Here is a 27,305-nt window from a genome sequence, read left to right on the forward strand (position 1 = left end):
GAAACATCTTTGTTTTTCAGTGACAAGAGGTTGCCATATTAAATTTTATTGATTTTAAAGGTCACATGATTTCTCACATTTTCAATCAAACTTAAGTAAAAGGACACCCAGTGTTTCAAAATCCTCCACAAAGTAAATGTTGTGGAATTAAAAAAGAAATACAATATTCACAGAAGTTATTTTCATAGATACAATTTATGGCTAATAGCTTTTGTCTTGATTGCTTGCGACACATCTGGTTTAAATTCATATTACTGAAGAACCCAGATCACTACTGTTACTATGCAGACTAAAGCAAAGGCATCAGACATCATGGGTGGTTTCTACCAAAAACATAAAGTGCAACTACAGATGATTTTCACTGAGTTAGTAACGGAAAACAAGATTTTCAAAAAGGGAAGATCATGAGCTACGTCTCAATAAAAATGGAAAAACATAAGTTAACATTTACATTTTAGTGAGTTAATGCAGCAATGTATAAGTCTGATCCAACTCAAGACACAGATATTTGACTTACACTGCAAGGCTTAACATATTGGATTTACACAATCTGTACAGTTTTATTTTAATTTGCATAAGATAGATTGGTAATGAATTACTTCAACAACAAACATAATTTGAATAAATCTCAATATCCTCTTTCTGACGAGAAGTAAATATGAATGTAGGTGACAGTTATAGAATAAATGTGTATATAATCTTTGAAAAGTAAAATACATTAATATCAAAACTGAATGTGGGAGATACCATTCATACATTCAGCAGGTCAATTAATGCCTTTCTCTTATATTCTTTATACCAAAACTCTCTCTCTATAGTATAAAAAAAGGCCACTGAGTTTTGATGATCTGATCAACAGGAACAGAAAGGACCAGCATCAAGCTCTGAGACTAACTGAGGTCACATGACTGTGTGCATTGGCTTTTGTGGTGAAAGGAAGACACAAGGACTATTCAGATTCAAGTTCTGGTTCCAGTTCCTTTTCGATGTCTATCCAGGAGCGTTTCTTGGCGCTGGGGAAGTCCTTTCCTAAAGAACCTCGGGTTAAAGGCCGCGATGTTGTCATATGTTCATGCAAGCTGGTTGCAGCAGAACTTTCCTTGGGTTTAGCATCAGGGCTTTTAAAATGGCGAGAGAGCCTCACAGGGCTGTCCTCGTTGGATTTAGATGGACTACTTCCTGCTAGCACAATTGCAGGACTCCACAGTTGTGCAGACTTCTTCTTCGGAGGCCTTCCTCTGCCTCGTTTGACTGGCACAGGGTTGTCAATAACCCTTTCTGGGGTGTCCTCAGCTTGTGTCTTGATCACCTCACTTTGTCTCTCTCCAACCAGAATAGATGTTTCACTTTCACTGGTGTCCTCTACCAAAGTACGTTTTTCATTTTCACTAACAGGAGTGATGGGGTTCTTTCGAGGCCTGCCTCTGCGGCGTCGGACTGCAGGAGCGCTAGGATCAGGCTCCAGCTTAACAGAGGCATCAATCTGACGCACATGGTTAAAAGCCATGCCGGCAGTTGCCAGTGTTTTGTTCAAACCCACCACTGTGCCCTCCTTCTGGCTGTTCTCCACAGCTTGCAGAGCCACAGAAGGCACAAAGATTGATTTGTTAAGGAGGGCAAGCTCAGCCAGGGGCGCTGTTCCACCTGAACGATTTGGTTCAGAGTTTGAGGATTGTACAGTTTTGTCCTCCGAAATACGTCTGCGTTCTGAGTCTGAATGGTGGTCAGACTCAGTAAAACCTTTCTCTTGGTTATTGAACGAGTCCACATCAGAAGGCTGCACATTAGCTGAGGAGCTACACTCAGCCTCCTCTTCGTTCTGCTTGGCTTTCATAAACATCAGTGTATAGAAGCCTTGACCAACTGCGAGAAAAGAAGAAAATATATATGTAAAAAAAATTATCATAAATGAAGATAATTTGAGGATAGAATTATGGCCAGAGCAGCATGTCTTAACTTACTTGGTTTCAGAGATGAGGGAAGAATTATTCTGCCAGTCTTGGAGCGAATCAGAGGAAGAGCAAAGGACTGTGGAGGGTGAGCAGATGAGTTACTGGAATTGGGTGTTGAGAATATAGCTGAGGCTCCATCCTGGGCTACGGTGCTGTGAATTGTAGCTGCCACTGAGGGTATTTGAGGATGACACTCCGTTTGGGAATTGGGCGTACTAAACTGGGCTGGGGCCCCAGGTATCTCCTGTTGGCCCTCAAATTTAGGATGACGTTGACCGACTTGGACTGAGGCCACAGGTTCACCTGGCAGGTTCCCTGCCTGTGGTGAGGGTGCAGTGACATCAACCAGACCTTCAGAGGACACTGCTGGTGTGGGCATGGGTGACTTTAAACTGTTTTGGGCTGCAGTCGTGTGTGGGAGAGCCACAGATGGAGTCATGAAGAAGTCAGGCTGTAACAGGGCCCTGGGCTGGGGCTTGGACTGGGGTGTAATGGCTTGCAGCAAAGCAGCTCTGGACTGGAGTAACTGGGAAAAGAAAGGCCTCCACTTCATCGTCTTTTCTTTAATTTTCTGCCTCTCACAGATCTCCTTCAGTTTGTGTTTGATCAGCGTATCAGACTTCCCTAAAAAGGTTAAATAACATGACAAGTTTCAGTAGATATGGCAGCAATCAAATGATCTCACCAATATTTGGGTCATCCTAAGATGTTTTACAAGAGTACCTGTTCTGTGCTGGAAAACAAGCTTCAACTGATTCTCCACAACAGATTTCCATTTAAATAGTACATACATCAGCACAAAGTGAGACTAAGTACAATGCAGCAACTTGCAGCAACACAAATTGTACATACCAGACAAGAGGGAAAGCTCCTTTACATAGACAGACTGCATCCTTGTCAGCCTCCTCTTCTTCTCCTCCAGATGTCTGGAGGTCTCAACCAGATTTTGGATTTCTTTTAGGGCCTGCGAACACATGAAAAACAGAAAACACAGAGTGAAGATGGTGACGCGGAGCTGGAAATGCATTACCTTGTTAAACTTGAGCTTGAAGTATGAATACTGTAGTGGGGAAATGTGTTTATCTGCACAACAATTTGTATGGGAAGCCATATATTATATTAAATATATTTGGTAAATCACTCTGAAATAAGCCAACAAGCCAGTCTTAATGGGTGTAGGCTAGTGGTGCAACGGAAGTATGCTGGACTCATTGGAGTACAGTGAGGATATTTCAGTAAAAATCAAATCTGATTAAGCCCCACCTACACAGTCCTGATGAAGCATATTAGCTGAGATTTAACCTCTTAATAAATAATAGTGAGTTAACTTCAGTTCAGACAAAGAGGACAGTCGCTAAAAAGTCTATTGGAAAAGCTTGGTATCGTGTTTTTTATTATTTTATTCCTACAAAAAAATGAGGGTGCAAGTACTTATTGATGTTGCAGATATTTGATCACTTTTTCTGAAAAAGAATATATTTCAAGCTTCAAGGTACCTACCTACATTAAAGTATCTACCCTCTTTATTATAATGACTGCAGTGTCTGGTTCTAAAGCTGTATACAGCACTGAAGATATTTGCGGTTAGGGGTTTTAGGGATATACGGCTAAGACAAAAGAGATGTATATTGCTCTATATTTTTCAGGTAGTTTTCATGTAGTTTGTGGCCCATCATAATTAAATACAAAGAAATCCTGGCTGAGCAGGATGTGGAACTGACCAATGAGAGGAGGCGGAGCCTAGGGGCCCTGGGGTCACTCTGAAGGACAGTCTGGAGTTTGTCGAAGAGGGTCCGCTGCTCAGAGCGTCTTTGCCTTTCTAGCACCGTGTGGTTCTTTCGCCTCCTTTTATCCTTACACTCATCGTGTATATCCTCCATTTGATCCTGGAATGAGGAGAGCTGCTGATAAATAGAAGTAACACTGACACTGCTCTGTACTCACTACCAGATAGTATAAGATAAAACCAAATCACACTTTCCAAGTTTATTGAGAGTAGATGATGGTATGAGGTGAATATTGGCTTTGTCAAAATAATTACTTTGGAAAAATCAAATATCTCTAAACTGTACTTTGTTGCATAGCTGCTGCATGAGAAAAATGCTGCTACAGCGGTGAAAGGCCGTACCTGGATTTCGAGTCCCCTTGTTGATCCAAAGCCTTCACTGGAATCTCTGAAGGTAGAGAAGAATTGAACAAAACTTTGAGGGCCAAAATTCTAATGCTTTTCATTCATCAGCAGAACGTGTGCACATGTCCACACAATGTATAGACTTTCATTTACAAACACACACATTCAAATGTATTACCGTGACTCCCGTAAAGCCTTGCTGGCAGCTTCTTTCATTTTGGCGATGGCCAGTCCTTGTCTTACTTCTTCTACGGTCTCAATGTCCACTACCTCATCCTGGAGTAAACAATATTCAAAACACAGGCTTAAGGCTGTAACAATAACTAATTACAACAAACACGGGATTAGGATTTTTTGGTTTATGCATTGTAATTCACATTTTACATTTAAAACCATATTTTATTTAGAGAAAAATGTCCTCACACTTACATCTTCGTCACCCTCGCCACAGTCGTCTGAGTAGTCAGAGCTTAAGTCCTCTGAAGTGATATCCAGGTTTGATTCCACCCGCCTGCAGTTAGCTTCATCAATCTCATCAGATGGCATCTTCTCTTCACACACCAGCTCAGGGGAGGATCCAGGTTCCACTTGTCTGCTGCTTGACAGGTCCTTAGCTCCAGTTAACGTGTCCACACCAAGCCAGTTTGTATCTGAATCAGCTGTGAAGTGGCCAGAATTATACAAAGCGTCTTTTTGTACCAGGCCTTTATCCCTACCAGCCATATTTGTAGTGTTCACACTGTTGCGCACAGACTGTTGTGCAGCTCCAGGCTTAGGGAGTTGAATGAGGGTGAAGCCCCCAGGCAGGGTAACTCCTGGTAGGTTCTGGTCTCTGGTGCCCTGGTTAGCTGGAGGGCAGATCCTGAATGAATAGGTTCCACTCTGTCCTAAGAAGCTGGGGGTTTTGAGTGCTGGCGAGACGGTGAGAGAGACAGGTGAGGATGTGGAGCTGTTCTGGAAGGAGCTGACTGAGCTGCGCTGGCCTGAAACAAAAGTCTGGACAGGGTGGATAGAAGTGGAGTTCTGTGAATTCTGTGGCAAAGTGATGGGTCCTTTTCTCCAAGAGTCTGTCTGGAATAGCTGAACTGAAAAAACAAGATGAAGGGCAGAGTGTTGAGACAAATGGTAAATGGTCTGTACTTGTATAGTGCCTTTCCAGTCTTCTGACCACTTTTACACTGCTCATCAGAAACAGAAATTAACATTCACATAATTCGCAATTTGAAGAAGACACAGCAGCACTGCACAAAGACATTTCAACATACATGCTTGATTTAGATTTCTTCACACATAAAAATCATTTTAATCTTTAAAGCCATATGAAAAACATGGAGGTGTGCAACTGCTTTCTTCTCAGTGTTTATACCAGTGCTGAAAAGAATGCCAGATTATGGCTTTCAAATTATAACACGGAACAAACACATAGGCACAAGTTTGTGTGCATCCACGTTATCTCCTCCCTACATTTACTAAGAGCCTTGCCAAAAATGGACAGTCTTAGTTTTATCTGTTGCAAACTAGACTTTTAAGCAGTACATTTAGGTGATGGAAGTTTTATATCCTTGGATGATTTCAATATTCTGAGTAGCTGCAGGTGTGTCAGTGTTGGAGTGTTCTTGAGTTGATTACTTCCCCCTCCTTCGGGGAGCAATCAGTTTAAAACTAAGTGCTTGTGCTGGGGTCCAGTAACAGAGACATGATTTTACCTGGTTGTTGGGTTGGTGTCTTCAGATCAGTGGTTTTCCTTGCAGTTATAATTGGAGGAACTAGTGTGCCAGCAGCCTTCATGTGCAGAGCATCAGGAGTGTTGATTTTGTTTGTAGGGTCTGATTTCTGAGAGTTTCCTTGAGAAATGTCGGCAGGCGCATGCAGTCGGCTTGTGACGTATGCTGCAAGGCGGTTGGCTGGATGTAGAGATCCCATGTTCCCCAGCAACAGTCTGGCCTGATTGTAAGATTTGCCATTTACCTGTAAAGGATGATATATGCAGATATAACTTGCATCCATTAAAGTTTACATTTCTAAGCACATAGTTTTTCCCCCAAACAATTTTAATGACGTCAGCCAAGTGGTTCCACTCCAGGGAAAACCATTTTAGTGTTATAGATAACAGGCATTTATCTGAGCCTGACCTGTATAAGTCCATATGCTCGGCAGTCAACAGGTTTGGTCCTGGCTTTCAGTCTGCCAGCAGGTAACACTCCACTCAAGAAGGGTGTGACTCCAAACTGCATCTCTGGCTCTTCAATTTTCCCATCTTCCTCTTCAGCTTCAATGTCCTGACCAAGGTTTTTATTGGCATGCCTTTCCTCACCGCTGTCATCAAACTCGTCTCCATCATTATCACTGGCTTTTGATGGTTTACTGATGTGTACCTAGAAGCAGGTGGAGTTTTTTTAAAATTCAAGTTATGGCTTCATTTAAACACTCACTGAGAGCTTGTAATATAGAGGCCGATCTGTTTTGGATCTGCTGTTAACCTCATAAAATACAGGAGATTTGGGACATGAATCACTTATTACTGCCACATGGATGCATTACTCTCCAGAGACCTACCCTGTATGTGACCATGGCACCGCTGGGCTTCCGCATGAAAATCTTGGCGACCGGGCGGATGTGGTACGGTCCTACCCAGAAGCGCTGAGACAGCCTATTCTGATTCATGCGCTGACATAAAGCTTCAAGGACCATTTTGCTGTCCTTGTCCCACTGACATGCCGACTGGATCTCTATTTGCTTTCTCGCTTCTGTTTCATTGGATTTCGTTCCCTGAGAAGTATTTTCTGCTGGGGGACATAATGCATTATGGTTATGAATAGCTACAAATATTACAACACCATGCATGTCAGTCATGGTGAGTATGTCATTCAGCCAGGAGTACGAAAACAAAATACCTACAAAAAAATATATATTTGAGGATTTAATTTTCAGTGGCTGGTGAAGCATGTACAGCACAATACAAAGTTAACACAAAATTATGTATTAACTGAATCTGCTTTCATTCCATACCTGCTTTTTTAACAGTCAGTAGAGTCCTGTTGTACTTTTTTGGCAGGTTATCAGTGGTTGTCTCCTGCAGTTTTGCTTTGGTGTTTGGTGTAGAGGTTTCAGGGATCTTGGGCTCTATGGTGAGTTCAGGAGGGGGCTTACTGTTGAACTCTCTTACACGTGCACATGTCATCATGCTCTCCAAGTATTTATACACCGGATCCTTATCCTCTTCTCGGAGCTGCAATAATGATTTTATATTTAAATAAATAAGAAGGGGCAAAAGGCAGACAAATGTAAATTTAAACAGATTTTTACACTTCCTAAACTTACAGCTCTCACATCTTATACTCATAGTGCTAAATAATTAGCAATATTTACAAGTGTAACACATAAATCAAACATTTTAGTAGCAAGGGGTGTAAAAGCCTCTTTTAAATCCAGTAAGAGAGAGACTTTATTTATTTTACCGGTTGAGTTGGACGAGGTACACTGCTGCGTTTCTGGAACTTTAAAGGGACCAAACACAGAGGAGCACTTTTGGGGGCGAAGAGTGGCTCTGGATCTACATCATGAATGTTGCGGTTCCACAGTTTATTAGCATGGGAGCCTGGGCGAGGCTGGACCTGTTCCATATTAGTCATAGCTGGGGAGGGATAAAAGCATTTCATTAACACTTCTGATTTACTGAGGGTTGTGACCAAGCTGAGCAGGAAACAACAAAAGCTACCCCCCCCCACACACCTTTATATAAAATGCTGCATTCCTGGTAAATTATGTTATGAATGCAGTGATCCAATTGTTTCAAAGGGTATTAAAGATCAAATCTATTCTAGATTTTCTACATCTATTTACAGTATATCATTTTAGAAATACCGCAGTCACAATAAAAAGAACAACATACACATATGATCTCAAAATAACTTGATCTTACAGTAAAGAGGTTCAATCTGTTGCTCATCCTCCTGCGCGGTCATCTGCTTGGTGATCTTGCTTTTGAAGCATGCACAGCCAAACATGCAGTCAGGCCGCCGGCAGTGGAGAGGACCTCTGTTCGAATGCTGGAGACTGGAACACACGCAGCCCAGCCTGCAGAACTCCTGACCACATTCATGTCCCTCAGCTTTAGATGCTGGATACGGGGCTACTTTCAAGACCTGACTGGGCAGCATCTGATTGAAAGGAAGGGAGAGTCATCAAAACAATTTCATAAATGAATGTGCATGCCTTTTCTCTATGTAAAATCTATTAGCCAGGCATTGTTGTCAATACATCTTGCTACTGGTTTACATTTCATATTGTAAAAGCAAGAGTTACTTTAAAGTTTAATATGAAAAGATCTTATAACATCAGCTCTTACACAGTCCATCATTAATATCAAATGACACAGTATGTGGATAGGGCTGACCGATTAATAGCATTTACGATATTATCGCAATATGATAAAACGAGATTTTCTAATCACAAAGACGACGACTCCGGTGTCTGGTCCGGAGAATTACTACGCTTGTTTATTAAACAAGAGTGGCGTCACTTAGTTTGAGGTTCAAATCAAAAGTTGGCCTACAAAAATAAAAACGGAGTATTTTTTGTTTGCTTTCTGGGATACAGAAATGGGGTATTTGAAGTGAGATACGGACTCATTAATTGGTGGTTGAATTGTGGGTTTAGTATTGAGCGCTTACTGTATAACACACTGTGGTGAACTTAGTTTTTCTTGTGGTCTGTAGGTAGTCCGGCCTGATGATATTAGATCATATTATTTAATGCCATGACTTGACTCAAATTATCTTTCTCAAATTATTATAATTTGATATTTGTTCTCCACCATTGCTCATAATAATAATAATTCATGCAATTCATGCATCACCTAATTTCATCATACACAGGCCTGGCCTACAAGAAAGTAAAGTTATGTTTAATCTAGATAATATTGTGTTGGTCATACTATTCACTTGATTTATTGCTTGTCCATTTTGAAAAATACAGAAGGTAAAGCACTTAAAAATGTAATCACATATTAAATCGCAATATTGGTTTAAAAAAAAATTGCAATTAGATTATTTTCCAAAATCATTCAGCCCTATACGCGGACACTGTAGAGTATGTTGCACACCTGTTTTGTCAGCATTACAGACAGCGCCACTGACAGCCTGTCTGGAGTCAGCTGTGTTCTGCTCAGGCCCATATTTTGGGCTGCAATCTCCATCAGCAACAGTTTAAACTGTAACTTAGTGACGCCTGAAGGTCTGTGTGTCATCCCTTGGCTCTGCCCAGAGCTCACTGCTGGTCTCTGGCTGACCCCTGGGTGGTGTGTAGATAATCTGAAGAGACAGGATGAACTGAGCAGATTAGTGGTGTTCATTTTAATTTACAAGAAAATGTGCATCGTGTCCCTCTTTCGAATCAAGGGAGCATGCTTGTATGGAAAGCAGGAAAACTCACAATCGTGCTTCCTGACAAAGTCACACAATGTACTGCTTTTGAATGATTGAGCTCTCTGAAAGCTCAAAAACAATTTACAGATACTGATTTTGCAACATTTATAAGCCCCTTTTCCACTGCATAATACCAGCTCGAACTCGGCTCGCCTTTGTTTGGTTTTCCATTGCAGTAAACTTTTTTTCGCATCACCTCCGTCGAGGTTCCAAGCGAGCTGAGGCGATACTAAAATGTGATATGAAAACACGGCAGACTGCTGATTGGTCAGAGAGAATCGTCACTATTCAGTGCATCACCATTGCGCGCGCCAGACAGAGGCCAGCAACAGAAAGTTTTATATTTTACAGTTTTCTTATGTTATTTCAGAACTAAATCCACTGTGAGAAATCAACTGTGTAGATTTCGAATATATCGCCAAGTGATGGCAGAAAAAACATGTGCTTGAAAGTTTTCGGAGTTGAGGAGGTCCGCAAGTGGCTGCGGGGGAGGAGCTCGCGAGACCGGCCAGCCGCCCGCTCACAGAGCCCTCTGCTCCCACTGTCACACAGAGCGCTGCAGCAACAACGGCAGAGGAAAATACAGCTGGAAGGTTTTCATGCCACTCATGTGTGTTTACATTCTGAGTAAGGTTGAAACGTTTTAACTTAAATAAAGAGAAAGTTGTGTGTGTCGCATTGAACATTAAGTCGTGGCAGTTGTGTGTGGCGTCGCTATGACGACCAGCTACATTGAGGGGTACTATCTCTGGGTACTATCTGCAATGGAAAACGGAGCATGGCCAAACCGAGCCGAGTCGAGCTGGTACTGGTCTTGGAAAAGCGCCAGTAGTGTGCAAGTACTTAAGTGACAATATGTAATTCTCCTCTAAGAAAACATGTTCACTTTGTTCTGCATCCACGGCATAATTCTGCATTAAAAAAAAGTTAAGCTGCCCAAGTAAGACATTTGCTCAAAGGTAACCATTTTCATAACAGCTTTGAAACTGTAATATGGGCATTTTCCCCAGCTACTGCATATTCATTTTTAAGGAGGACTCATGGGTTCACAAAGTACTTGAGATGAATCAGTTAGACGATGGACAGAAAATGGCTCATGCTTTTCAAATGTGAAGATTTGCTTCTTTTTCATTGTCTTACATCATAATAAAGTGAAAATCTAGACTGTTGGTTAGACAGCCCCAAGTACAAAAAAACTGGAAAGTTTTGATTAAAACACGAGAAATCCAAAAATAGCTGACACCCCAAAAATGAAGACTAGTTACAAACACGTCCTTACCGCTGTGGAACAGAACTAGTGTAACTTGACTCAGAAGCAGCCTTTGACACTGGCTGTGTATGTGAAGATGCAGATGGCTGTATGGACTGAGCTGCTGCCTGAACAGTCGTCGCAGGGCTGGCCAGAGGTGGAAACGGCGACGCCAGGACAGAGTAGAGGAGGGGCTTGTGGGAAAGGGGGCAAGGTCTGTTCGCCCCCGCTGTGGATTTGGAAGCAGCGTTTTGATGCTTGAGTACGCTGTCCAGGGTCTTTACGTAGCTGGCACTTTTAGCAGGCAGCTGATAGGCCACAGAGCCCTCTGGGTTTGTTGAGAAGGCAGCAGCACGCTCACTAATATACTGAGCTTCGCTTTCCAAGTACTCATCCAACAAGTTGCTGCAGAAGGCAGATAGGTTCTTTTGTGATCCTTTAGGACGGGAAGAATAAAAGAGACTTTAATTTATCAATGATAATGAATCGGAGTACATTCAGTTGGTTTTGGTACAGTTAATCTTTTGATAATTAGGCTCTACTAATCCCATTTCATGATAAAAAGGGACACTGCAGCTACAACAAGCAAACCTTACCATCACAGTTAGAAGGAGACGATTCTTTGTTTCTCATGAACTTGCTTTTCCATCCCTTTATTTTTGTCATGTCACTCGTCTTCCCTGTCCGTGAAATGAAGGGTAATCCCTCATCTGTGAAGAAAACATACTGTATTAACCTTCAGTCCAAGGACATGGCGCACTAATATGTAATGCTTCATAATGTTGGTTGAGTGCTATGGTTAAAATACTATACAGATTACTCAGAATTTGATTGCCATTTCATTCTCTTTGTTGAAGAGAAAACTACATTTATTAAAGTATACCGTATGCTCGTCGACAGAAATGAAAATCTGAACAGCTGTCCACTTGGCAACAAGATTTGGATCACTGGTAACGACTTCCTGTGGCTTTTCTTTTCTTTTTTTTATTGGGGGGGGGGGGATTCTCTATCATGAAACAATGCTATTACATCTCTGGACATGGACCCTCTCCACCCTAGATGATAACCGCAAAAAGAGGAGGTGTTCTAGAAACCACACATTGCTAGCCCCCTTTGGCCTGTTCGATGGTTATGTCTGGCCCTTAAACTAAGAACTCCTTTCCAGCCTCAACTCGTTTCCTGCATCTCGAGATCATACACGGCCCTAATCTGACCTGACTGACAAACTACAGATGAGGCTTGCAGGAAGAGATAATTATTCAGCCTATTGTAATTTATCCTACTAAATACATTAAGCTACCTTGCAAAGATGTTGTCTGCATTTAGAGAGAGAGGGATAATTCTACTGTGAGAGAAAGAAAGCAGAAAAAACTTGTTATATAAATGTGCCAATATTGTATGTTTAACCATTCTCAATAGCACATCTTCATTACTGAAATACGGAGTATAATTATACAGGGCGCTTATCACTTGTAGAGGGCAGCGTTGGCTCCTATAACGGCTAATCAGTGTTGTTCACATGGTCTGCATATGAACATAACAGTAATCCTACATGAGGAAATGGACTTTTAATGTATTAGACAAGCCACAGGTGATGGCTTGTCTGCCCTGAGGTGAAAATATGGTAAAAAATATATCTGATGTTCCACTCAAATCCACAGCAGATTTAATAAGGGTGTGTGTGCAAACCGAGCCACTGAAGTGCCCCATGACAAAAATGTTCAGATCAGTCCAACTTACCACCCGGAGTCAGAGAAGTGGCATTGCCTTGTTTTGGTAGGTTTGGGGGAGGTAGTGGTAGATGAACCCCAAGATACTGCAGGTCGATGGACTTGTTTGGGTCTAGGGAGCTCAACTTCAGCCCCACTACAAGAAGGAACAAGAAGGAACAAGAAGGAAAGATGAGAGTGAAGTATTTACACTATATTACTTTGCTTAACCTTCTCAACCACTGGGATGTTTACGTGTATTTGTATGAACTCACCCTCCTGCAGCACAGGATGGATGCCCTGTCTGTGTTTGAGAACTCGGAGGTCCTGCAGCAGGATGGCCTCCAAGCGGACTATCTTCTCCTCATCGGTCTCTTGAGTCACCACCACTGAAAACCCACAGAAATGTTTTCAAATTTGATTCATTGTTGGTTAAATAAAATAGAAAGAGCTGACAAGACAGGGTTTTCTTAACATTTAAAGGTTAAGTATGTAGATGTAAGATTTAGTGGCATCTAGCGATGAGGTTGCAAATTGCACCCAACTGTCTTGTCCAGTGGTCGGCAACCTAAGGCACGCGTGCCAGCGTGGGCACGCAAAAACATTTTAAGTGGCACATGAGAAAGCAAACTCAATCCTACAATATTGACATTTGCCGCTACAATATTCCATTAAGTTAATGAAAAAACAGATGATCAACCACCATGATGAATTAATGTTGACATTGGTATTAGGGTTGTACACATGACGTGCTGGTAGTTAACAATACTGTGACTTTAGTCAGGTTTGACCTGGTCTTGTTCAGTGCAGTGGTGACTTGCTCATACAAACTGAGGAGGCAGGTGTCATCCTAAAGTTTCCTGAAGGTCTTCAATACCACAAAAACACTATTAGTATTTAAATAAAAATTGTTGTGGCATTGTTATTGCATATGAACAGATGGAAAAAAAGGATATAAATAACCTAATAACTGTTTATTATCATTTATCCACTCATCTAACAAAATCTATTTGAATTAAAATATTTTAAATGCTTATCACGGCAAATATCGATATATATGATTTATTTTGATCATTTTGATTAATTAATTACAAAGCTACAAACAAGTGACAAAACTTGTAATTAATTAGATTTTTTTAAATCGCTTGACAGCCGTATTTATTATATGTATATTATTATTAACAAGGTCCAACTTCAATTAATAGTCTGACTAACTATTAGTGCATAAATTAAAAATAAATGACGTGTACAAACGTTGCTGGCACACTGGATGTCTTCATCTTTGCATATTGACACTCACAGAAAAGGTTGTGACCCCTGGTCTAGTCTATCTGAAACGCACTCTGTAGCGCTATGTGTCTGTTTTGGGCAACTGTAGAAACATGGCGTTGCAACATGCCGACGTCCATGTAAGGAGGACCCGCGGTTATGTAAATAGAAACGGCTTATTCTAAGGTAATAAACACATAAAGGTTCATTCTGTAAGGTCTTTATACACCACTGAAAACATAGGATCTTATATTGCATTTCTGTCAATAGATCCTCAGAACACAGGTATAACATTCACAGTATAGCATTACTGCATAACAAGCATTTGTTACTGGGGAGGTCAGCCAAATCATTACATTGCTTACTTGTTTGCTTTGAGTGAATCGGCGTCATTAAGGAAACTGGAGATGCTGATGATTTGCTATTGGGTGGCATGTCCCTGACATGAACTTCAAGTGCTTCCTGTCACACAGAGGAACAGTAAAGCTTCAGAAAAAAACCTGAGAAAGACATTAACGCTTGACAGAACCTTTACTACTGTGCACCCAAATTCATTCTGGTATGCAACAACAACCGCCATCTCAAGACTGTGTGTTGAAAACTCAACACACTTATTTGACATTAGGTGGATAACTCACACCTCACACCAAATTAAAATAAATCCTTTGGAGATATGCACATAGAATGCTTTGCAGAAATTTGTAGTGTTTTACCTTTGAGGTGAATGACACAAACAGCATGCCTTCTACATCATCCAGCTCTGGTTGCATAGCGACCGCCAATGATGGACTGTGGACGACCGCTGGGCTGACAGCCGCAGCTTTCCACTCTCTTCCCCGGGAATTCGCCCAACGTCTGTTGATCCTCTTCTTCCTCTTGCGGTGCTCAGGTGATGATCCTGGGGTGGCCGTTGCGAAAGGGCGAGTCATGGATATTGCTGTAGGCGTTTCTTTGAAGCCCCGCTGCACCTTAGGGGTTAGACTGGCGGCATGGGTTTCTTCGTTGGGTTCCACAAGTGGACGTTTTTGGACAAGCACAAGTTCACCAAGGGCATGCTTGCCTCTTATACAGGGGACATATGGCTCGTCCTTAGTGGCATTGGCAGACATTATGGGCTTCAGGACCAGTCTGGTCTCTATCTCATTTGAGAGGGAAGAAGAGATGGTGTGATTCTTTGTGCTGTAAGACAGTAAAAAGAATATGGTTTATGGTTACAAAACAAATAAAAGTGAAAATTATTTCATAATTACTATAAACAATATTCACTTGTGATGGCACGGGATGTGACAATGGTATTTTAATAGGCTAATTTCAGCAGTTTAATTGATGACAGACCAACTATTTTACTACTAGTGTCTATGTACTCCACTATATATGTAAGACCCAGTATCCACCAGATCCAACACCTTATAATGCAGTCATGGGAGGACGCAAGAAAGACTCATTTGGGCCCACAACACCCCCAAGATAACACCAGAAGAACTAGGGCTGCACGATTAATGTAATCGCAATCGCGATGTCGTCATGTGCGATTACATAACCGCAAAAAGTGTGAGATTTAATAAAACAGAAAAGGTGTGTGTGAGCTCTCTTCTTTCTGTGCTGCAGTCTGCTCATTATCTCCGCCCACACCGGGCTCTCACATGTGACGTCATCAGCAGCTGAAGCGCTAAGACAGAAGAAAACTGGGAGAAGATGAGGAAGGTTTGGATTTGGCTCGCTGCCATTTAACATTAGCTGTATAGGTACCTTTTGTTGTTCAACATTTCAACTTTTCACAAAGCCGACATGCTTGTCAGTCACGTTTTATCAACCGACCACAGCCTGGATGTGGTGTGACATAAAAAAAGTTTGACATGCTACAGCAAATCTTTAAATGTTGAACAATATGATTATTGACAAGTTAGTACTTAACATTAACAAATTAGAGACCAATGTTGAGTATTTTTCCTGCACAAGGATTTAATGATTAAAAACAACCCACAGAAATGAAACAGCTGTAACTGGATATAATATTCAACTAGTGGTATAGAAGTATACTATTATATTAAATTATAATGAATGTAGTATTTAATATATTATTGATATATATACTATTAACTAAACATTATACTCTTTATTTAATACACTCATGTACAGTTCCTCCTCCAGGTTGTGGATAGAGACTCTGCAATGGACAGATGCCAGTGTGCGATATTTGCTCCCTCTAGCTGCCTCCTAGGTAGAGCAACACGCTCCCCTTGTTCTGTAGTGCATATGTTTTACTAGTTATTGTTGTAAATATGTTATATGTTATATTATTTAACTTTGTTCAAGTTGAGAAATACACATTTTAAAGTCGGTACTTTGTGCATTTTCATCATCATAGTACAGAATCATAGTACCATTTGTTTCATTATAATCGAATAGCTATCGCAAATCGCAATATTGTCCACAATAAATGCAATATGACTTTTTCTCCTTGCAGCCCTAAGAAGAACTACAGGGGATGGACACGGTAGCAAACCACCTCACAGTGTAATAAGGCAATACAACAGCAATGAGTCATCAACATTTTCCTAACACCATCATTATAATACAAAAACTTCAGACAAAATCAAATGAATATATTTTTTTTAGTTCAATGACTGACACGAATGACAAAGAACTGAAAAAAGCTTTTCAAATGGTTCCAAAAGTTTTACATAGCCTAATGCCATCTGTATATACGCTACCTGTCCACTTTATTAGGTGCACTAACAACTATACAATTTAATGCAATCCAGTATAACAGCTCTGTCATAAAACTGTTAAAACTTTCCGAGAGGTGTTAATTCAACTAAACATATATTACTGACGTCGTAGTTAGTGGTGGTGTTGTACTGAACTACATTATAGTGAAATATGTTTCTAGTATTCATCTACACTCACATCTGTAAATGGGGCAAGCAAAACATTATAAACACCTCTAGTCAAGTTCAACACCACTGCAAACTACAACCTCAATAATAAACATATAGTTAAATAAATACTTCTGACAGGATCAATCAAAACTTGAAATAATTATCTTATTACTATAATTTATTTCAGAGTTGTTGTAGTGGATTAGGGCTGCAAGTTATGATCTGTTCATCATTTCTCAATTAATCGATTAGTTGTTTGTCTATAAAATGTTGATCACTGTTTCCCAAAGCCCAAGATGACGTCCTCACATGTCTTGTTTTGCCCACAACTCAAAGATATTCAGTTAACTGTCATAGAGGAGTAAAGAAACCACAAAATACTTACATTTCAGACACTGAAATCTGAGAATCTGGACATTTTCCTTAAAAACATTACTCAAAATGCTTAATCGATTATCAAAATAGTTGATGATGAATTTCATAAATCGAATAATCAATTATTCGACTTATCATTGCAGTTTTATATTGGATTGCATTTTATTACAGAGGTGTACTTGAAGTGGCCACTGAATGTATCAATGAAGAAAGAATAAATAACTGCATAAAACTCACCTCAGATCCACAACCCCCTCTGTGTTTCCGTTGAGTTCAGCACATTTTAATTTCAAAGGCTGAGTGTCCGTCTTCACCACAGGTTGAGCCTCGGTAGTGACCCTGTTTAGGCGGGGGTTGTTTCCGTCCTCCCTGAAGCCTTTTGCAAATGGATTATGACTAATTTTCAGCTGGGTGATCCGAAAGTTCTGATAAGTCGTCACAGCCATGAACTCAGTTTGTGGAAAAGTAAAGGTCATGCATTCTGCTCCCATAACCACAGGCTGGTCAGGTGTGGGAGCGTCACCATCTGGGACAGGTATCACATGTAGCCTAGGAATGTAGCGATGCATTGAGTGTAGGATTATATGACCATCCTGATCTTGGGAATTATTGGTCAGTTTGAGTTTGTAGAAGGACACTAAGCCACCCATCCACTCTGAGCCTCGACAGGGTGAGTAATGGTGAGAAAATGCTCGGAGCAGACCTTGGGCCTGGTGTTCTGCGGCTCCAGTGATCTCCCATTTGGATGTGCTCCAGCGGTACCTGTACTGGTCCGATGGAACTATGGACAGGACCAGACTGTACTGCCGCTCAGGATCTAGGCCAGCCAGGCGATATCGGCAGTAAGGGAACATGCGGCGCCCATATTTAGTGAGAATCATCTCAGTCCCACAGCTGTAGAACTGCTTCCACACACTGTTATTCTCCAGAGTGACACTGACACCTTTGAAGGTCAGCACAGGTGGAAAGTCATTTTCCAGGTCTGGACTGCCAAACGTGGAAGATGGCAACACAGGCAACGATGGTGGTGATTCTGAAATGTTGACAATGCTTGTCGTCCCTGTACATTTTAGGGAGTCTGACGCCGATGCTATATGTGAGGTAGCTGGGCTTGCTTCAACGGTCCCATCAAAAGTAGTAGGGGACATTACAGCAGGCTTGGCTGGGCTAGCTTCAGCAGGTGAAGACCAAGCCGATTTGCAGTCATTACTTGCCATGGAGACAGCTTTGGTCTCAATCACAGTCTCACTAGGGAAATTAGGAGTTGAGGAAGGGACGGTAGTAGGAGGAACTGCGGAGGGGATGTTAGTCAAACTCCCCTCTTCATCCTCCATTGCACAAGGGTCTTCCATTGATGCGAGTTCAGAGTCTGTGGCAGGCATCATGTATGGCTGTTGTCGCCCCACTTCATTAGATACCTAACAGAAAATGATATATTAATAACAATGTTACTTGTATAGTACAGTGATGCTCAGAAGTAAAGAACATACATTTCAAGGTCAATGATCTGAACATAAGTGATAAAATCAGACAATACAGAGAATAAAGTCAAATACAAAGCAAACAATGCTGACAAATGTTAATAAAATTACAGGTCATCCAAGCAGAGCAAATGCAGGCAGAAAGGAAATAAGAGCCATAAAATATGCATCAAGAAATGTAAACTATTGGAGAAATCTAACACTAAATACATCCAAAAAATGTGTAGTTCTACTTAAAAGGTGCTAAATATATAAATATATAGATAGTTTTGTAATATACTTTGAAGAGCTACTAATTGCTGACAAGGTTTCAGCAAGCTTTCATTTAACATCTAAACGCAAGGTGCAAACACATTTTCTTTTAAATCAAATGAAGACATGACTGTAATAACTGTCTTCATATCATACACAATCATTCATTCTCATATTGTTGGTTGTGTGAATGTTTTTTAAGCCTGGGAACAACAGACCAAATTTTAAGATATCTGTTCTGCATGTTTCATAGAACAGCTCTTTGTGTCCAAGAGAAAATCTTATAAGAATCAAACCTTTCCAGAGTGGTTTTAGGATAGGCGGCACCCTCCTGAAAAATAAATTAGCTAATGGAGAAATTATAATTTATTTACAACCTTGGGCCATATGAGCTCCTTTGATGAGCTAAACCAGATCTAACAAGAAACAGCTATATAAAAAGGCCTGCTTTGTCAACTATGCAAGGAGTTGAGGATGCTTAAATATGTCTCAAATCTGTCATTAAGCAAGTCATCCCAGCTGGGGTAGAAAACACTGGAGTAACTAGCAATAGACCCTCTCCCCTCAAGCCTCCCTCCAAAGCCACTCCTCTAAAACACATTTTCATATGCAATGAGAGCATGGGAAGAGTGCAGGCAGGTAGGTTGGTGGACAGGCAGGTAGGCCAGCCAATCATTTCATTTGGCGAATAAAGTGATTGACCATGCTTATTACAGTCCTGGGGCAGGTACAGAAAACAGATATTTGCTATGAAAATAAACATTAGTTGGATCCCTAATCCATTACAAAAGCTCTGCCATAAATGACAATAAGATATTAATGTCCAGTTTTGATTTACCCCTGCCAGATGGGCATTCATTTAACTATAACTTGCTGTCAGGATGTAAAGAGAGTTTTAAAAAACATAACAACAAATGCTTCTGAAATAAATTGCCTACTTCAGCTTTAAGAACAAGATGATTTTTTTGTAATGGTGTTGCATGCTATTATTTACAATGACAGATTACCCAGTATAATATCGAAAATGTTGAATGAAATTTGGAGCAAAGCTCAAAATTACACATGCCTACTGAGCCACCAGGTGAAAAATGTAGTAGGATTTAAGAAAAAAATATTTAAAAAACCCCCCACCAAAACAAATATGCCCCAATAACCTTGGCTTGCACACTTTCACAATCAATGTGACTACTACTATATAGATTAACAAATGGCACAAAGGCTATGACGTAGTTTAAGTTTGATATCTAATTTCTCTTTGCTGTCTGAGAAAAGTGGACTCGTGAAGTGGGCTGCGAGACCACTTCTGTCTGACTAACCCAATAGCCTGCCTGAAAACACCAAGCTCAGGACATGGCTGAAATGCTCGGACAGGCCTTTATTTCAATCATGAATAAGACACTAAACACTGACATTTCGTAACTGTTAAATCGCTTCTACATTTGCTGCCGAAATGAAATAATCTCTGTTTGACGACAGAGCACAAGCTAAATACGTAACCGGTTTTCTTCTTGTCCTGCCCTCCTCGGGTCAATTTTTATCACTCAGTCACACCAGCACACAGATGCTGTAGGTTTGTCTAAAGGTGTTAACCGGCCGAACGAGTGCATCAAATGGGTTATAACCGGCATGTTTACAACACTAACACCCAACCTTTCTCCGTGTAACTATTTTTCCTCCTAAAATATGAAGCCACGCTGAGAATTTAAGTTGTGTGACAACAGCTCTTTCTTCCTCACACACCGCAGAGAGGAAGGCCGCCCGCTCCACCACTCACCAAGTTGGAAAAGTTGCAGGTTTCACTAACGCCTCACCTTTGAACATCGGTTGAATACCTCGTGGCCTACGGGGGCGATATCATAACAACGTTCACGGTGAAACTCCAACTGTTGCACGTCGTCGTCGCCGTTGATAGGGCCTCGGTGAATCCCTCGAAGATAAACACAAACTGGCAAATGGAGGCCGAGAGCCACGCCAGTGTGCTCGCATCGACCGACCCGAGCGTGCACGCAGTGGAGCCAAAGCGCATGCACAATATCACCCCCCTTCAATGGCGCGTGATTCCCGGGCCGCCAGCGCGAGGGAAGCGGGAGTCCAACATGCCGGAGATTTTTTTTTTTCCGCTTGTTCCCACCTCGAGCACAGTCCGCGCGCCGGTAACGACAACTCTCACCAAGTTTGCGAGAAAATGTTTCGGATGTGTAATTCCTGGGCTGACAGCACAGACCTGAGACTTTCTCTTCCTCCCTTTGTATTTCCTTTACTTCTTCTACCTTTTCGATCACGTTTCCATTCTCACCCTCTGTGGAGCGAATACACACACTCTCCTCTCTGCCCCCCTCTCTCTCTCTGCCTCACACACACATCCGTGCTCTCGGGTTGTGACGTAACACGTTCGCCGTGGCGGTAGAGCTCCAGTAGCCAATGCGCAAGCTCCCACCGGAGGACTTTACCGCGGCCAGTCGTTTCATCATGGTGTCAGTGGCCCTAGAATTTTGCCTAAACAGCCCCCTGACAAAAAGTTAATTTGTAGCGTGGGACAGTCAGCGCAGTTTCCTTGTTAATACTCCCCTACGACATTGTGTCAAAATTGCCCTGCATAGTTTAAATCAGTAGCCTAACTTGTGGTTTACCTTTAACTGCTAAAAGACATACCGCAAAACAACGCTTTGTTTGGCAGATAAGATGGCGGCGAGATGTTGCAGCTAAAATGTACATATTTGCCCAAATAAAACTATGCTGCCCACTAGTTAAATAAAAAGGTGATTACAATTTGTTATTCTTTAGCCATTTAAAGTGCTTTACACAATTGGAGAAATTGGAGCATGGCGTTTTTTGGGCAGTGGCTATTTGGTGGTAGATAGTAGTTAATTTAATGTTTTGAAGGCCTAAATCTATACAGAAAAAGAAAATAACGGATGCAGTAGGTGCCATTTTGCAGATACCTTCCCATCTAAATCAGAATGAACATGGATTTGAATAATAGGAATAGATAGGGATAATCTAACTGAATGCTTGCTCCATGAATTATTAATCCAGATCAACCCAATCTTAAGTACAGCTATACTGCCTTTAATTTATTTAGTGGTCTTTGTGGAGCACCCAAATCAATGTCCTCTTAGAGTGTTTTAAAGTATCGTGCATTTTCCATAAACAACATTACCCCCTTAAAAAATGTCTAAACGTGCGAGATATTCCACATATGGCGACTAAAACCTCCTGCTGGCGACAGAATTAATAAACCAAACAAATCTGGACACTGTTAGCAGTTCACTGTTCCAGTGGACTTAAATGCACTTATGGGGTTGAGAAATGGAAGATGGCTTCAGTGTCCACAGTTCTGAATCAGTTGAGGGGAGGGGTGGGCTACTGTGGCCGATGGCTTGATGCTACACGCAAAAATATTAAAATAAATGAACCTGTAAATAAATATGGCGAGTATGCATCAGACTGTTATGTACGATTGTAAACATGGCTTTAACGCCAAATTACATTTTCAGTTGATTAAAATGTCATCTGAGTCTTTGTGTTTTCTGGCTTGTGGCATGAAAATAAAGCACAGAAGAACAAACAACACGACCTCCCTAAAAACGAAGCTACACTGTGGGTTTATAATTCAGCCTACACACGTAGGAACACTGAGTTATCGCAGCACCAAAAGTAATATGTTATTAAACCAACAGGGCGGGGTTTAACCAGGACTAGGAAGTGGGAAAGAAGCCCACGCGAACCGACCCATCTTTTGTGCTCCACGTGGAGATCTCGTTGCGATATGCGGCTGTTCCTTTGGAGCTCCACATGCTGTTAGTCCTAAAACCTGGGCAGTCATTCGGCAAAGTCATTTGACAAATTATAGACTGTATATATTATATAATAGTACAGTAATATAAGTAGGTATGTTTCAAATTTCTCCAGAAACAGGAAATATTTTTAGAAGAACAGACAATTTATCATGTGTTAAGCATGCATGTGTGTACTGTACAACTTAAAAATTGGATTTAAAATGTTTTATTAAAAGATTAAAAAACAGGTAGAAAAAACTAAACAACTGTGCACACACATCCTATAACACTAGACAGAGGTGGCCAAACATGATTTTGTTGAAGTCTGAAAATGAATTCAATTAACTAGAATTATATAAAACACATTATTGCAATTTAGCCACTGCACTATAGGTTGTTGCTCCCATCTTGTGAAACTGCATACATTCTGAATTTTAACTTATTAAGTTGTAGATTGTGCAAACTGTTTTAAATATCTGCAGAAAATATAAAGGGGCCAACTACTTAATAAGTGTGTCTTTGTATTTGTAACAAATGAAACTGTATGTACTGGCTGCTTCCAGATTGTGATGTCACTAATATGAAATCAGCAGTGGCAGCGTGGACAAAGAATAGTGCACAGACCTTGTATGGCCTTTGTGAGTTCTGTCACAAATGTCAAACCAAGTTTAAAATGACCACGAACAGGCATAATATTTAGTCTATCATCTCTATTTTAAAACAAGTGTTAATAAAGGATTGTGATATATAGTTTAAAAGTGATCCATATTTTGTGAGGATTACATGTAAGGCCCACATTAAGATGTCAAGACAAAAGAATAATGACCAAGTCCCCATAATGCAGCCAGGCTCTCATCAGTTTATCACAAACACTCATATTCTGTGGTATTATTGACTCTAGAGGATTTTCTGTTGTGTAATTTGGGGCTATAAAGATAATGTTAAAGTAGGATACTGAACCATTTTACACATTCACTGTAGTTATTTTTGTAGATAACAATTTAAAAAGCACATTTAACTCCATATTAGGAGAGATTTAATATCAACCTCCGATCACCTAGATTTGAATACATCTAACTAAATTGGTCACAATCAGACTCAACAGGCCACTATGACGTATATGTGACCTACAATAACTTTCACTTTCAAACAAGAGCCAGTGAATATTTTCAGTGATGTTACAAAGCCCAACCACAAGATTTATCCTGTACGATATTCATTAATTTCAAAACAGAATCAATGCATATATTTAAATTATATTGAATGTTCCCTTAAAGTTACAGTTGGACGAAGAGTCTTAATGCATGAGGACAAACTTTTTATGTAAGGGAGTGGGATGTCAATAAGTTACCCCTTCAGTGTTCAGTGACACATCTATATGCAGCACACAACTGCACATCTTTGCTACAAATAGAAAACTACTTTATTTACATTCCAATGAGAGAGCAGTAGAGAATAGAGAAAATGATCACTGTTGGTTCTTTGTGTGAGACGATGTGGGGAACAGAGTTGCTACTTTACTCAGCTTATTGTACTGTACACACACAGGTCATGTTGGTTTGTCTGTGCACAAGAGTTCATATACAAATACAGCTATTATGTGTATAACTGAATTGAAAAATAAGGCTATGTTTGAGTTTGCATTTGTCAGAGCGAAGCAGAGGCTTGTTACGTCTATAGTGTTTATTTTGGCTTACACTGCACCACATGAAGTTTGCTTGCCCTGCTCCTAACCGCCAGGCTGTAGGGGAGCGTCTCCAGGAACAAACACATTTTGTTTTTTAGCTTTAAGATTGACAGACTTTTAGTACTTTTGTCATTCAAAAAAGCCATTTGCTATGTGTCTGTTTAAACAAATGTTTACATAAATGCGACTGAAAAATACTTTTGATTAAAAACAAATTGCAAAAACAACATTTGTCCCAAAGGAACTTTTTAATTTCATATTAGATTTAGCTTAAAGAAAGGTCTAAAATTGCAACACAAAGCTGTAATCTTTTTACTGATGAAAGAGAGATTACTTGTTCAAGGAAGGTCAGAGCAATGTGAACAAAATGGAACCTCTTCTTTCCCCGAACATAATATCATTGTCAGTTTATGACATGTAATTTAAAAAAAGCATTTTTATTGACAAGCAAATAACACATGTGACTTGTTTCTGCTTAATATTTTTTTGTCACTAAAAACAAGAGCTCAGCACAGTTTTAAAAACACATTTAGCCTGAAGAGAAACTTTAAATTATTTCTTTAAAAAGTTCTTCAGAGAGAACAGGTTATCCCCTATCCCATACACATATGGACTGATGGATGCATAGGTAGTTGCAATAAAGAACTCAATTTCAGCCCACACAGGAGAGTCAGTGGGTCTAAAAGTCAGCTGGAAGATGAGGTAGGGAGTCAAGTCTGCCTGGAACAATGCCAAAGCTGCCAGTACAGAGATCATGCTTCGCTGGAGCCACAGACCTTTGCTCTTCCTGCCGAACTGGCTTGGCCCGCTCACGCCCACCTCTGGTGTCACCGTCTTCCTTTGGGTCAGCAGCACCATGATGATATGGCAGCTGGTGACTGTGACTATAAGCAGAGGCAGCAGGTTGCACACCAGGATGAACAAGTATTTGTAAAAGTAGTTGAGTACGGGATAATCATTTTTACTACACACAAAGAAGTCTGGGTGGCAGCCCCCGCTGCTTCTAGTGTCATTTTCCCCAGGACCTTGAAGACTTATGACAAAGATAGGGAGACTCAGTAGCATGGAGAGCATCACACAAACCCCACTCACCATCAAGGCTGCCCTGATGCTGTCCAGGCAGACTGGGAGGTTGACCCTGTGGTCGACATCTCTCAGCTTCTGGTAGCGGAAGGTGCTGATGAGGACGGTGAAGAAGATGCTAGTAATTTTACCAAACATAGTCAGGAACTTGAGCGAATGACACAACCAAGTGCTGGTGGTAGAAGTCTGGAAGATGATAATATCATAGATGTTCACGATGACAATTTCCTCCATGTTGGCAGCAGCCAGTCCCAAGAGGAACAACTCAAAGGTTTTAAGTGGGGAGAACTTGGTGTGAATGATGGCGAGGATGAGAAATACATTACCAACAAGTCCAATGCAAGAAATGAAGATTCTTAAGCCCAGGAGGTTGACAGTCCACCCAAACATTATTGAATGTAAGCAAGAAGTAGGCAAAGATATGACTTTCCAGCACAGAGAGAAGTTGCAGTGCGTTTGGTCGCTCCCCGCTTTGCCGCATCACTGATCAGACCCTTGTTATCAAGTTCTCAAAGGTGGCAAGAATCCTGCTTGGTGATTGGCTGTGCTCATTATAGAGAAAACAAGAGGGTGCTGGAAACATCGAAGGCTGGGAATCATTAAAGTTTTACCTCTGAGCTTTTCGATGCTTCATCTTGAGACCAGCACGTGCCTGATTTAAAGCAGTGACATATTTTTCCACTGGCTGACATCACCAAATGCAATTCCTGTACGAGGTTTAATTGGCATGCTATATGTTTTACTTACAATACACTACTGAGACATACTAAAATCAACTCAATGACATCATTGTTATATCTCTCCTATTACCCTTTTGTAAGCAGGTAACTAATAATGTTTGTCATTAATAATAGGAATAAAACATTTTGAGGGGATGTGTCCCAGCTCTTGTTACCACTTCAGGGAATTAAAAACCATATAATTGAGATACTGAGATAGAAATAACATTGCTTGATTAGAGCAAAAGCAGTCATATAAATGAATGTGACCTTTTGACCTTGAGAATCTCAGCAGTGGTGTCATAACTAATATTATACTATACTATATATATATATATATATATATATATAATGGGAATCGGAAATGTTTGCAGCTGAGGCTAAACTTTTATACAGTTAGTTACATTTTCAGTTTGTCTGGAAACACAACATACTGGTGGAAACTTCCTGTTTTGTGTACTGAGAATCAGACTGTAAGAGAAGTACTTAAAACTTACATCCTTGAAAATGTGGTCACTTTGGCAAACCACAATGATGACCTTTGGATGAAATCTTTTACTTACTTATGTAAACAAAATATCAACATAAAGAATATGTGTCTGGGTCTGTGTTCATTTGTTTGTGTGTGTGTGTGCATGGGTATGGTGTTTGTGGTGGACAAACAGAGAAAAAGACATGGGACAGGAGCTTCTGGACCCTGCTGTTCACACAGTTCATGTTCCAACTTGTCTCTTTTCCTCTTTTAGAGCGCTGACTAGTTGGCAAACGTTCTCTTCAATCAAGCCCTGCATCCTGATTCAGCTTAATTGTGAATCCCACTGTGTGTGTATGTGTATGCGTGTGTGTGTGTGTGTTTGTGTATGTGTAATTAAGGCTAAACCCTACACTGGCAGTAAATTGGTAAACTAAGTGTTACGTCCTTTCTCACCATCCAATAATTATCAATCAGAAATCATAGGGATTTCATTGTTTAGCTTTATTAAGGCGCAACATAGTAAATTGATTGTTGCCAGGCTTTTTTTATTGTAACTCCAACCCAATGCAAAAATCATTGTTGTTTGAGTCTAACACGATGAGATCTAGTTGGGGTTTTCCACAAATCACAATCTGCTGCCTTTCTTATTTTGTATACACACTCACTGGACTGTGTCTTGTGGAAAACCCCAATTATAACCGCCCTTAGAAACAACATAGATTTTTGGTTTTGGTAGACAACACAAAAAATTATTTTAGGTGTTAGCACACAAACAAGTCTACAGCCACGCTAACGGCGGTGTGAAGCTGTACTTATAGGCACAGCAGCGTGTTGAG

At 40.6% G+C, this 27,305-nt stretch overlaps 2 protein-coding genes across 2 annotated transcripts; both read right to left on the reverse strand.

Moving 5' to 3' along the window:
- Window positions 1-8: 8 nt before the first annotated feature.
- On the reverse strand, window positions 9-21,075 carry magl (MAX dimerization protein MGA-like). Its single transcript, XM_038726754.1, has 22 exons — window positions 20,538-21,075; window positions 17,231-18,411; window positions 14,450-14,915; window positions 14,102-14,198; window positions 12,743-12,856; window positions 12,499-12,624; window positions 11,355-11,468; window positions 10,789-11,194; window positions 9,188-9,395; window positions 8,006-8,243; window positions 7,542-7,717; window positions 7,093-7,312; window positions 6,640-6,866; window positions 6,216-6,458; window positions 5,790-6,051; window positions 4,513-5,168; window positions 4,262-4,359; window positions 4,081-4,126; window positions 3,674-3,838; window positions 2,805-2,916; window positions 1,962-2,576; window positions 9-1,863 (listed from the first exon to the last, which is right to left on the reverse strand). The coding sequence occupies exons 2-22, from the start codon at window positions 18,376-18,378 to the stop codon at window positions 950-952; spliced, it is 6,651 nt and encodes a 2,216-aa protein (XP_038582682.1). The 5' UTR covers window positions 18,379-18,411; window positions 20,538-21,075; the 3' UTR covers window positions 9-949.
- Window positions 21,076-24,744: 3,669 nt separating this feature from the next.
- Window positions 24,745-26,250, reverse strand: LOC119909338. Its single transcript, XM_038727521.1, has one exon. It carries the CDS (start codon window positions 25,663-25,665, stop codon window positions 24,745-24,747), a length of 921 nt encoding a protein of 306 aa, XP_038583449.1. The 5' UTR covers window positions 25,666-26,250.
- Between the last annotated feature and the right edge of the window lie 1,055 nt (window positions 26,251-27,305).

The sequence above is a fragment of the Micropterus salmoides genome, unplaced genomic scaffold (genome assembly GCF_014851395.1).
Source record: "Micropterus salmoides isolate LMB-PRFRI ecotype aquatic unplaced genomic scaffold, ASM1485139v1 Ms_hic_scaffold_18, whole genome shotgun sequence".
In the NCBI taxonomy this organism is placed as follows: domain Eukaryota; kingdom Metazoa; phylum Chordata; class Actinopteri; order Centrarchiformes; family Centrarchidae; genus Micropterus; species Micropterus salmoides.

Bases quoted from the DNA above. Each gene is read 5' to 3' on its own strand.
- LOC119909338 (XM_038727521.1), bottom strand. From the start codon at position 25,665: ATGTTTGGGTGGACTGTCAACCTCCTGGGCTTAAGAATCTTCATTTCT.
- magl (XM_038726754.1), bottom strand. From the start codon at position 18,378: ATGATGCCTGCCACAGACTCTGAACTCGCATCAATGGAAGACCCTTGT. The intron at 8,244-9,187 runs GTGTGCAACATA...CCTTTCAATCAG, and splicing joins CTGTAATGCTGACAAAACAG to ATGCTGCCCAGTCAGGTCTT. The intron at 1,864-1,961 runs GTAAGTTAAGAC...CTTTTCTCGCAG, and splicing joins TCCCTCATCTCTGAAACCAA to TTGGTCAAGGCTTCTATACA.